The sequence below is a fragment of the Phyllobates terribilis genome, unplaced genomic scaffold (assembly GCF_046119375.1).
Source record: "Phyllobates terribilis strain yellow unplaced genomic scaffold, ASM4611937v1 Scaffold_7__3_contigs__length_470593459, whole genome shotgun sequence".
NCBI classification, from domain to species: domain Eukaryota; kingdom Metazoa; phylum Chordata; class Amphibia; order Anura; family Dendrobatidae; genus Phyllobates; species Phyllobates terribilis.
In genome coordinates, this window is record NW_027362767.1 from 254,752,935 (window position 1) to 254,765,638 (window position 12,704).

At 42.8% G+C, this 12,704-nt stretch overlaps 2 protein-coding genes across 2 annotated transcripts in view; one reads left to right on the forward strand and one right to left on the reverse strand.

Annotated features, from left to right (window-relative positions):
* Window positions 1-12,704, forward strand: part of LOC141154417 (ficolin-2-like) — a 142,761-nt gene that overhangs the window by 12,518 nt on the left and 117,539 nt on the right. The window lies entirely within an intron of this gene.
* LOC141154416 (ficolin-1-B-like) overlaps window positions 6,171-12,704 on the reverse strand; it is a 65,983-nt gene continuing 59,449 nt past the window's right edge. The window contains exon 8 of the mRNA XM_073640326.1: window positions 6,171-6,563. Coding sequence (XP_073496427.1) covers window positions 6,310-6,563 — 254 coding nt within the window. The 3' untranslated portion in view covers window positions 6,171-6,309. The remainder of the gene's footprint in view (window positions 6,564-12,704) is intronic.

Consider the following 12,704-nt stretch of genomic DNA (forward strand, 5'->3'; position numbering starts at 1 on the left):
TTGCATGCATTTCTGCATGCGGGTTATCAAGCGCTTTTCCAAGCGATTTTAGCATCACTTGGAAAAGTGCTTGACAACTTGGTCACACTATATAAATCCATGCAACCGGCATGGATTTATATAGTGTGACCAAGTAATAGTTAAAAAAGGAATAAAAATGGTAACAAAAAAACATTATACTCACCTTCTGATGGCCCCCGGTCTTCTCTCCGGTGCGTCCGGTCTCTTGTACGGCTCGTGGTGGTGTAAAAGGACCGTTCATGACGTCATTTAGTCATGTGACAGGTCACGCATGGAAGGTCCTTTAAGACCATCGCGAGCCGCCGGAGAGACAGGACGCATCATACAGGAGACCGGGGGACATCGGAATGTAAGTATAATGTTTATTTTGAATTCTTTTTTTTACAGGTACTATGGTACCCGGCTCTGGAGGAGAGTCTCCTCTTCTCCAGACCCGGGTACCATCCGCACATTAAATGCTTAATATCCGCATGTGCACATGTAGTCATGCGGATATTAAGCGATTCAATGCAAGTCAATGGCGGCAATTACGCTGCGTGTCCGCAAAATTAATGGACATGCTGCTGATTTTTCCACAATGATAATCCGCACAGAAATTTCCGCAGCATGTGCACAGCACATGCGGATTATCATTGGGGACCATGGGGCACATATTACCAAGCGTTTTTTAAGCTTTTTCGCTGCGGAAATTCCGCCTTAGGCTGTGTGCACACGATGCGTTTTTAATGCGTTTCCGCGGCGTTTCTGCAGCTGTGGAAACGCCGCGGAAACGCATTAAAAACGCATGGTAGAAGGGCAGCAATGTTCCCCAATGGAAATCCGCACGTGCTGTGCCCATTATGCAGATTTTTCCGCAGCGTAAACGCATGGAATCCGCATCACTGTATATGTAGATGCGCATTCCATGCGTTCTAATGTGCGGATGGTACCCGGGTCTGGATGAGAGGACTCTCATCCAGACCCAGGTACCATTAAAAAAAAAAGAATAAAATAAAAAAATATATATATATACTTACCTTCCGGCGTCCCGCGCTGCGTCCTCCTGGCTTCCCGGGCACTTTGCGTTTGAATGCAGGACCTACGCTGACGTCAGAGTCATGTGACGCGTCACGTGACGCTGACGTCGGCAGGTCCTTCAGTCTTACACTGCCGGCAGCCGGGACGGAGGGAAGCAGGACACCGGGGGCCATCGGAGGGTAAGTATATATTTATTTTTTTATTTTTTGACATTCACACACTATATAAATCCATGCTGGTTGCATGGATTTATATAGTGTGAAGTTGACAAGCACTTTCCAAGTGATGCTAAAATCGCTTGGAAAGCGCTTGTCAACCCGCATGCGGAAATGAAAGTGAAGAACGCTTCATTTCCGCATGTCCCTGGCAGGAAAACGCATGTACAATCCGTATGTACAATCCGCATGTACAATCCGCATGCGTTTTTTCCTGCCAGGGAGATGCAGAAACGCTCAGGAAAAAATCCTGAGCATTTCTGCATCGTGTGCACATACCCTAAGGCTATGTGCCCACGATGCAGAAATGAAGCAGAAATTTTCCGGAGCATTTCTGCATGTCCTTGGCAGAAAAAAAAATCGCATGTGGATTTTACACGTGTTTCTTAAGCGTTTTTACTTGCGGATTTGCCATGCGTTTTTCCAATGCATTGTATAGGCAAATCCATATGCGGAAACGCACAAAGAATGAACATGCTGCATTTTTTTCCACACCTAAAATCCACGCAGAAAAAATCCTGACCATGTGCACAGAACTTGCAAAATGTCATAGGAAGTCATGGGATAAGATGTGCAATGCGTTTCTGCTGCATTTCCGCAAGGAAAAAAAAGCACAAAAAAACGCACCAAATCCGCATTGTGTGCACATAGCCTTACCAATTGGGGGGCATGTCACTACTTACGCTGACCCTGATCAATCAGTGATGAGGATTTCAGAACGTATAGGGACGCGCCCCTGTGACAAGGGAAATGGTAATTTCTTCATACTTATTCCAGAGGAAAGACAGAGGAATTGGTACAACACAAAGTGCTAAGAAAAGTTGATCTGGAATTGTGACGTTATGGGTATGTCAGAAGAAAAGACAAGTCTCCTTTAACACCACTAGAGTAGACACTAATGAGAGACCAGCCTGCTTGTAGACAGTTTCCATTCTGTATTAGCAGACTTGTGAATCCTTATATCACTGTGAGCATTCTCCAGGGCCGGTGCCAGGAGCAGCGGGCGTGTGACCGCAAGTATGTTATTTGCATACATGCAGTCACACGCCGCAAAAATTGTCGTGCAACTAGTCAGAATGTGGCTGTAATTATGCAAATGACATTTTTGCAGTCATATAACCACTGCTAATGGAGCTGGAGAATCCTCACAGTGAGCAGTGTGCATAATGTGAGGATTAACAAGTCTGTAGTCACATAGCGTGACTGCAGACTTGTAGCTTAAGACTGGACAATCCCTTTAACCCTTAAAAAAAACAGTTATTCATATCTGTGAAAATTGGCTATTTACCCACTTTTATGCCAGATCTGATGCCCAGAACCCGTTTGGCCCAGGCTGGAGTGACCTGAATTTGATGCAGGCCATCATTACCTGTGTATTGGTGGTGTGAGATCAGTGACCCAAAGTCATTTAACCCCTTAAAAACACCAGTTATTTATTCAAATTGTTAACATTGACTGTCTGCTCACTTTGATGTCAGTTCTGATGCCCAGAACCCATTTGGACCGGGCTGGAGTGACGTGAATTAGATGTGGGGCATCACTATCTGGGTGTATGCATTGTGAGATCATTAGCCTAAAGTCATTTAACCCTTTAAATAACGCCCTTCGATGGCCACTTTGATGCCCATTTTTGTGCCAATTTTAAAATTTTTGTAGCTGCTTTTACATAGTTACATAGTTTATAAGGCCGAAAAAAGACAAGCGTCCATCCAGTTCAGCCTATTTCTTGTGCACTGCAGCTATTCCGCAGCGTTGATCCAGGGGAAGGCAAAAAAAAAACATGCGGTATAGGCCAATTTACATCATTGAGGAAAAATTCACTTCCCGACTCCAATCTGGCAGTCAGATTAAATCCCTGGATTAATTAACTATCACTAAGCATAAGATGTAATTTTATTGTTCTCAAGAAAGGCGTCCAGGCCTTCTCTTGAACTCATTAAGTGAGTTGGACATCACCACTTCCTCTCCCAGAGAGTTCCAGAGTCTCACGGCTCTGACCGTAAAGAATCTCCTTCTATGCTGGTGCAGGAACCTCCTTTCCTCCAGACGCATAGTGTGCCCCCTCGTCTTTGTCACCATCCTTGGTATAAACAGGTCATGGGAGAGATCTCTGTACTGCCCCCTGATGTATTTATACATGTTTATGAGGTCTCCCCTAAGCCTTCTTTTTTCCAACGTAAATAGGCCTAATTTTGACAACTTCTCTGGGTATTCTAGTCCCTCCATTCCCTTTATTACCTTAGTCGCCCTCCTTTGTACCCTCTCTAGCTCCAATATGTCTTTCCTGAGCACCGGAGCCCAGAACTGTGCACAATATTCTAAGTGCGGCCTTACCAGCGCTTTATACAGAGGAAGAACAATGTTCTCATCATATGCCCCTATTCCTCTTCTGATGCATGCCATGACTCTATTTGCCTTCGCAGCTGCTGCCTGACACTGGGCACTCCAATTTAATTTGCTATTAACCAAGACGCCCAGGTCCTTCTCCATGTCAGATTTCCCCAACGGTTTCCCATTTAATATGTATGGTTGACTGCTGTTTTTCTTTCCCATGTGCATGACCTTACATTTATCGGCATTGAACCCCATCTGCCATTTTTTGGCCCAACTCCCCAATTTATCTAAATCCTCCTGTAGCTGTGCCCTATCCTCATCTGTATCAACTACTTTACAAAGTTTAGTATCATCTGCAAATATTGCTATTTTACTATGCAACCCTTCCACTAGATCATTAATAAATATATTAAATAATATAGGGCCCAAGACAGACCCTTGAGGCACCCCGCTAGTAACCCTGACACACCCTGAGCTTACTCCATTGATAACCACCCTCTGCTTTCTATCACTCAGCCAGCTATTTACCCACTTGCACACATTATCCCCCAGACCAAGCATTCTCATTTTATATACCAACCTTTTGTGTGGCACGGTATCAAACGCTTTGGAGAAGTCAAGGTATACAACATCCACTGACTCTCCCCGGTCCAGCTGTGAGCTCACCTCCTCGTAGAAGGCGATCAGGTTTGTTTGGCAGGAGCGATCCCTCATGAATCCATGTTGATATGGAGTTAGACAATTATTATCATTAAGATATTCTACAATAGCATCTCTAAGAAATCCTTCAAACAATTTACCCACAACAGACGTTAAGCTTACTGGTCTATAGTTCCCAGGGTCACTTTTAGACCCCTTTTTGAATATTGGTACCACATTTGCTTGGCGCCAGTCTAGTGGGACAGTCCCTGTCCATAAAGAGTGCTTGAATATAAGATACAGTGGTCTGTCTATCACATTACTTAATTCTTTTAGTACCCGGTGGCGTATGCCATCTGGGCCTGGTGACTTGTCTATTTTGATATTATTTAGGCGTTTCTGAACTTCCTCCTGGGTTAGGTGGGTGATATTTAGCGGAGGATTTACTTTATCACTCTGCATTTCCTCCGATAAATTGTTTTCTTTTGTGAAAACAGTGGAGAAGAAGCTATTGAGTAGGTTTGCTTTACCCTTATCGCCCTCTATGATTTTACCCAGGTTATTTTTCAATGGGCCAACTCCATCAGTTTTAATCCTTTTACTGTTTATATAGTTAAAGAACAGTTTGGGATTCGTTTTACTTTCCTTGGCAATTAGTCTCTCTGTCTCCTCTTTTGCTATTCTTATTTCTTTCTTACAGATTTTGTTTTTTTCCCTATAAGATATTAGCGCTTCCTCGCTGCCTTCTTGTTTAAGTTTACCGAAAGCCCTTTTTTTGTTTTTCATTGCCCTCTTGACTTCCTTATTTAGCCACATTGGCTTCCTCCTATTCCTAGCCCTTTTATTCCCATAAGGTATGTACCTTCTACAGTGACTATGTAGGACTGTTGTGAAAATTTCCCATTTTCTATCCGTGCTCCTATTACTAAAGATACTATCCCAGTCTATAAGGTGAAGGGCATCTCTTAGCTGATCAAACTTTGCCCTCCTGAAGTTCAGTGTTTTTGTGACTCCCTTGCTGGGCACCTACTGAAGCACATGTGGAATTGTATAATGTTGTGGTCACTATTTCCCAGGTGCCCCCCGACCTGCACCTCAGTTATTCTGTCTGGCCTGTTAGTTAATATTAAGTCTAAAAGGGCCGTCCCTCTAGTTGGTTCCTGCACAAGTTGTGACAAATAATTGTCTTTGATAATTGACAGAAACCTGTTTCCTTTCTGAGATCTACAGCTTTCGGTTTCCCAGTCTATATCGGGGTAGTTGAAGTCCCCCATAATAATCACCTCGTTATTTTTTGCTACTTCGTCTATTTGTCTCATTAATAGACTTTCCGTGGCTTCTGCTATATTTGGTGGTTTATAACAGACTCCTATGATAATTTTATTATTGTTTTTTGCCCCATGTATCTCCACCCATAAGGACTCGACCTCCTCATTTCCCTCCCATACATCCTCCCGTATTGTAGGCTTTAGACACGTCTTTACATATAGACAGACTCCACCCCCTTTCCGACTTCTTCGATCCCTTCTAAACAGACTGTAACCCTGTAAGTTAACTGCACAGTCATAGCTTTCATCTAACCAAGTCTCGGTTATTCCCACTATGTCATAGTTACCTGTAGATATTTCTGCTTCCAGTTCATCCATCTTGTTTTAAGTGTATTCCCATCAGCGTACCTCACTGCATTGTATTTTATTATTGTGATTTTTGTAGTTAAACCTGTAAAAAAAAGAAAACAAAATGGACGAATAAGAAACCAACTTCAGCCCCGTGAATTAATTATTCTATGCCTCCCTCGTCAATGTCCAGAAATGATAAATAGATGATAGATAGATGATACATAGATAGACAGATGGATAGATAGATGTCTCTGAACAGTGTAGCAGCAGTTACATTGGTAACAGCAAAATCCATACAAAAAAGTATAAAAAGCGACTGCAGGAATATATTTTATTGTTGTCAGGTTACACGGAGAGTAGATGATTTGTACATCGAGTCTGTCTATGATATATAGATGGTTCCCATGTGATTATGTTCTGGGCTGTATGAATGAGTAGATACATGAGACGTCTTTCTACGTTCCTCACTTGTTGGGCCTGATCTTCATTTCGGTCAGTTTGTAGGAATATTTAAAGCCTTTCCCAGTCTTCCAGGTGACGCCATTAGTTGTGGTGCCGTTGTACGAGCCGTGGAAGTAAAGTCCGTTCAGATTAGAGAAGAAACAAGCGTTGTACCACCAGCCTCCCATATAGTTGTCTGCACAGTCCCTTGTGCTGGAATCATTGTCCTGGTCCTTGGTGGAAAACATTGAATTATTGTGGTAAGTCATGGAGTCCCCTGGAAATTCAGAAAAATGTACAGAATTAGGCCTCTTATTAACCAGAACTACCCACAGCACCATATATTCCTATCCCACAGATCTGCTCTACGTCTGGGTGTTACATCCACGACTCCATATAACCGCTATCAGGATTTTCAAGGTCACACGTGTTCTTCTGGTGCCAGGTATAGGACCTTGGTTGGTGCCTACATTACACCCATATGTCACAAGTACCAGATCATCAGGGGCAATTTACAGTCATGGCTGAAAGTGTTGACACCCTTGAAATTGTTCCAGCAAATGAAGCATTTCTCCCAGGAAATTATTGCAATTATACATGTTTTGTTATACACATGTTTATTTCCTTTGTGTGTATTGGAACAACACAAAAAAACTGAGAAAAATAAGCAAATTGGACATAATTTCACACAAAACACCAAAAATGGGCCAGACAAAATTGTTGGCACCTTTCCAAAAATGTAGGTAAACAACTTTTTTTCAAGCATGTGATGCTTGTTCAAGTTCACCTGTGGTAAGTAACAGGTTTGGGCAATATGAAAATCACACCTGAAACCAGATAAAAAGGGGAGAAGTTGACTCAATCTTTGCATTGTGTGTATGTGTGTACCACACTAAGCATGGAGAACAGAAAGAGGACAAGAGAACTGTCTGAGGACTTGAGAACCAAAATTGTTGAATAATATCAACAATCTCAAGATTACAAGTCCATCTCCAGAAATCTTACTGTTTCTTTGTCCACGGTGTGCAACATAAACAAAAAGTTTACAACCCATGGCGCTGTAGCTAATCTCCCTGGAAGTGGACAACAGAGAAAAATTTATGAAAGGTTGCAACACAGGATAGTCTGAATAGTTGATTAGCAGCCCCAATCAAGTTCCAAAGAAATTCAAGCTGTCCAGCAGGCTCAGGGTGCAGCAGTGTCAGTGCAAACTATCCGTTGACATTTAAATTAAATGAAAGTCTATGGCAGGAGACCCAGGAGGACCCAACTGCTGACACAGAGACATAAAAAAGATAGACTACAGTTTTCCAAAATGTACATGAGTAAGGAAAAATCCTTCTGGGAAAGCATTATGTGGACTAAGATAGAGCTTTTTGGTAAAGCACATCATTCTACTTCGTTTTGAAAATTGCCTCTTCAGAGAAAAAGAGGACTTTAACTCTATAGCGCCACCTATTGGAAAGCAGCAATCCTAAAAGTCACAATCGACCCTTTAACGAGTCTTGCAATATGACTTAGGATAATAAGTTTTGCCAACCTAGTAGTAGCTGATGAAGCTGTGTTTTCACAGCGATACGTGTGGGGTTGTCATTGGATCCACACATGATCTCTAGGGGGTGATTTAGCTATTGGTGTGCTATGATTTGATTGTGGCATTAATTACTTAAGTCATGTAAGATATCTCTCGTATACTATGCCTGAGTTTGGTACAGGCGGATTTATTATGGTGGGTTTGTTACTAGATCCACACGTGCTTTTTCTGAGGGACAATATGGCTATTGGCATGTTATGATCTGGTTTCGTTTTTTTTTACTTGGGTCATGTAAAATACTTCATAGGCCAGGTTTGGGTTTTGGCACGGGCTGATATATAACGATGGCACTGACAAGGAGTGCACAACATATATTTTAGCAGGACATCAGCATATTAACGACATGAGTAGCCCTAAATATAATAATAATATATTGATGATAAGAATTGGATTTATATAAACATGTTCTGTGATGTAGCCGAATATTGGTATATGATGTGCATACCCATTCTAATATAATAATCAGGTATTGATGGTATGACCCAGTTGCATGCTAGCTAGGATAACGTCATTATTGTGACTTCTATATACCTCTTGTGAGATATCTATATATGACATTTATATGAAGATAATGTAAGGACCTATGCTATTTATTAGAGGAATATATATATATTGATTGTATCACCGATTGTATATCTTGTAATTGGAAATCATGTGTGTGCTTTTTTAGTGTTTTTAAAGGAGTTTAATAAAACTTGTAATTTTATTTATTATTCTATTGAGGTGTGCGCATTTTTACATATGTACCTTCTTTCTCTCCCTTTTCTGACATTGTAGTCTGGGTACATTATGACGCACCCTAATTTATGATTGAGGCTGTGCATCCTTTTGTTTTGAGTTTTGAGTATGGGGAGAAAGATTTCTATTCTCTGATCATAACCCCTTTGCTGATAAAATAGTTTTTTATGGTCACTACATAGACGATTTAATTATGATCTGGAAAGGTTCACAAGTGGAAGCTGTAGAATTTATTTCCTATTTAAATAATAATAAATTTAATCTGAGATTTACTCATTTATTGTCTCCTATCAAAATTAATTTTTTGGACATTACACTGCTAGGGAATATAAAGTTGGAAATAATTGATATTTCTCCATATAGAAAACCAACCGATAGCAACTTCATCTTAGAAGCTAGCTCATGCCATCCACCCCACGTTGTGAATAACATCCCAATTGGTGAGCTTATTAGAATGAAAAGAAATAGTTCCTCTGACATCACATACAGCGGGGAAGCTGATAAGGTTCCACATAGGCTCAAACATAGGGGCTACAATAATCGTATTTTAAATAAAGCTGAAAATATAGTTAGACATATGAACCGCAGAGATCTCCTATTAGATCTTGGAAAGAATAGAACTACTGCAACTTCCATTACGTTTACAACTCAATATACAACCCCTGGCAAAAATTATGGAATCACCATGCTCGGAGAATGTTCATTCAGTTGTTTAATGTTGTTGAAAAAAAAGCAGATCACAGACATGGCACAAAACTAAAGTCATTTCAAATGGCAACTTTAGGGCTTTAAGAAACACTAAAAGAAATCAAGATTAAAAATGTGGTACTCAGTAAGGGTAATTTTTTTCAGACCAAGCAGAGGGGAAAAATTATGGAGCCACTCAATTCTGAGGAAAAAATTATGGAATCATGAAAAACAAACACACAAAAGAACACTCCAATACATCACTAGTATTTTGCTGCTCCACCTCTGGCTTTAATAACAGCTTGCAGTCTCTGAGGCATGGACTTAATGAGTGACAAACAGTACTCTTCATCTATCTGGCTCCAACTTTCTCTGATTGCTGTTGCCAGATCAGCTTTGCAGGTTGGAGCCTTGTCATGGACCATTTTCTTCAACTTCCACCAAAGATTTTCAATTGGATTGAGATCCGGGCTATTTGCAGGCCATGAAATTCACCTTATGTGTCTTCTTTCAAGGAATGTTTTCACAGTTTTTGCTCTATGGCAGGATGCATTATCATCTTGAAAAATGATGTCATCATCCCCAAACATCCTTTCAATTGATGGGATAAGAAAATTGTCCAAAATATCAATGTAAACTTGGGCATTTATTGAAGATGTAATGACAGCCATCTCCCCAGTGCCTTTACCTGACATGCAGCCCCATATCATCAATGACTGTAGAAATTTGCATGTTCTCTTCATGCAGTCATCTTTATAAATCTCATTGGAATGGCACCAAACAAAAGTTCCAGCATCATCACCTAGCCCAATGCAGATTTGCGATTCATCACTGAATATGACTTTCATCCAGTCATCCACAGTCCACGATTGCTTTTCCTTAGCCCATTGTAACCTTTTTTTTCTGTGTAGGTGTTAATGATGGCTTATGTTTAGCTTTTCTGTATGTAAATCCCATTTCCTTAAGGCTGTGTGTCCACTATGCGTTTTTTAAGCGTTTCCACAGCGGCAATTCCGCAGCAGAAACGCTTAAAAAACGCTTGGTAGAAGGCCTGCCATGTTCCCCAATGATAATCCACATGTGCTGTGCACATGGTGCGGAAATTTCCGCTGCGGATTATCATTGCGGAAAAATCCGCAGCACTACCAATCATTTTGTGGAAGCGCGGCGTTTTCGCTGCCATTGACTTGCATTGGAACCAGGGCCGGCTCCAGGTTTTTGTGGGCCCCAGGCGAAAGAGTCTCAGGGGGCCCCTTTAACACATACAATTCAAGATGCACCCCTTCACTGTGTACGCCCCCCAACATGCAGCCCTGTGCACGCAGCTTCAGTCAAATTCCTTGTGCAAGAGGAAAGAAATGCAACATCACCCCCTTACATATGCAAGGCCCCACATGCAACATTAACCCATTCCCTGTGCAAGCCCCCATAACATGCAGCACATGCAGGCATCATCCCCTTCCCTGTGATAGAACCTCAACATCACTTATATGCATATGCAAGCCCCCAACATGCAACATCACTCCCCTATGCAATCCCCCACAACATGCAGTGCCATGCTTGCATCGCCCCCTTCATCGTGCAAGTCCCCCCAACATGCATCACTGTGCATGAAGCAACATGCATCCATGTGCAAGACCAATGACATACAACATAACCCCCTTTCGTGTGCAAGACCCACAAAATGCTACATTAAAGGGGTTTTCCACTACTAGGACAACCTCTTCTCCTACCCCACGTTTGGCCCCGATAAAATAATAAAGCTTATACTCACCTCCCGTGCTGGCGCCGTTCCCGAAGTATCGGCACTCGCAGTCCCGGGGTTCTTGTGCGGTTGTTCTGACACGTGATTCCGGTGCCCAATCACCGTCACTGTCCCCACCTTTGGAAGTCCGGGCTGCAGCTGATCTCTGACTTCCCCTTCATGTTAGATTTGTCCGAAGGTGGGGACAGTGACGGTGATTGGGCATCGGAATCACGTGTCAGAACAACCGCACGAGAACCCCGGGACCGCGAGTGCCGATACTGCGGGAACGGCACCAGCACAGGAGGTGAGTATAAGCTTTATTATTTTATTGAGGCCAAAATAAGGGTATGAGAAGGGGTTGTACTAGTAGTGGACAACCCCTTTCCTGTGAAAGGCCCTAGAACATGCAGCACCATGTAAGCCTCACTCACTTACATAGCCCCAACATGCAACATTAACTCATTCCCTGTGCAAGCCCCCACAACATACTGCACATGCATGCTTCACCCGTGCCCTGTGCAAGACCCCCAGCATCACGCCGTTACTTATGCAAGCCCCCACAACCTGCAGAACCGTCCATGCAACTTATGCACATTCCCTGTGCAAGATAAACGACATGCAACCCCATATGTACAAACTTGATCCTCTTTTTATGCTCCCAAAATACAGTATTAGACCCTTTAAACTTAGACCTATATACTGTATACAAAACTAAAATACATAATTGCTGTCTCCACACTGACCCATTATGCAGCTCCTCCGTCCTCTCAGGATCTGTAGTGAAGTATCACCATTCACCTCATCTCCAGCAGCACCACGCTGCTTCCTGGTATCGGGTCCACACTGAACTGGAGGAGGCCCCGCCCCTTCCAATCACATCATCACCTCCCAGGAGCAACTCCAGTATAGACGCTACGCGGAGCTAATGCCAGAAGTCAGCTTTGTCCCAGATAGCCAGTGGGCCCCCCTGTTTGTCCAGGGCCCCGGCACTTGCCCGGGTGTGCAGGGTGGTGGCGCCGGCCCTGATTGGAATGCATGGAATGCGCACCACTGCATCAGTACATGCGGATTCCATGCGTTTAAATGTGCGGATGGTACCCGGGTTTGGAGAAGAGGAGACTCTCCTCCAGATCGGGTACCATAGAACCTGCAAAAAAAAGAATAAAATAAAAAATATACATTATACTCACCTTCTGATGGCCCCCGGTGTCCTTGTCTCAGCTTGCCGGCAGCTCGCGGTGGACTCAAGGACCTGCCATGACATTATTTAGTCATGTGACAGGTCACGCGACCGCTGACGTCGGCAGGTCCTTTAGTCTACCACGAGCTGCTGGCAAGCCAGGATGCATCGGATAAAGACACCGGGGGCCATTTGATTTTTTACCATTCTTTCGGTCACACTATATAAATCCATGCCGGTTGCATGGATTTATATAGTGTGACCAAGTTGTCAAGCACTTTCCAAGTGATGCTAAAATCGCTTGGAAAGCGCTTGTCAACCCGCATGTGGAAATGCATGTGAAGAACGCTTCACATCCGCATGTCCCTGGCAGGAAAAACGCATGTACAATCCGCATGTACAATCCGCATGTATAATCCGCATGCTTTTTTTCTGCCAGGGAGATGCAGAAACGCTCAGGAAAAAATCCGGA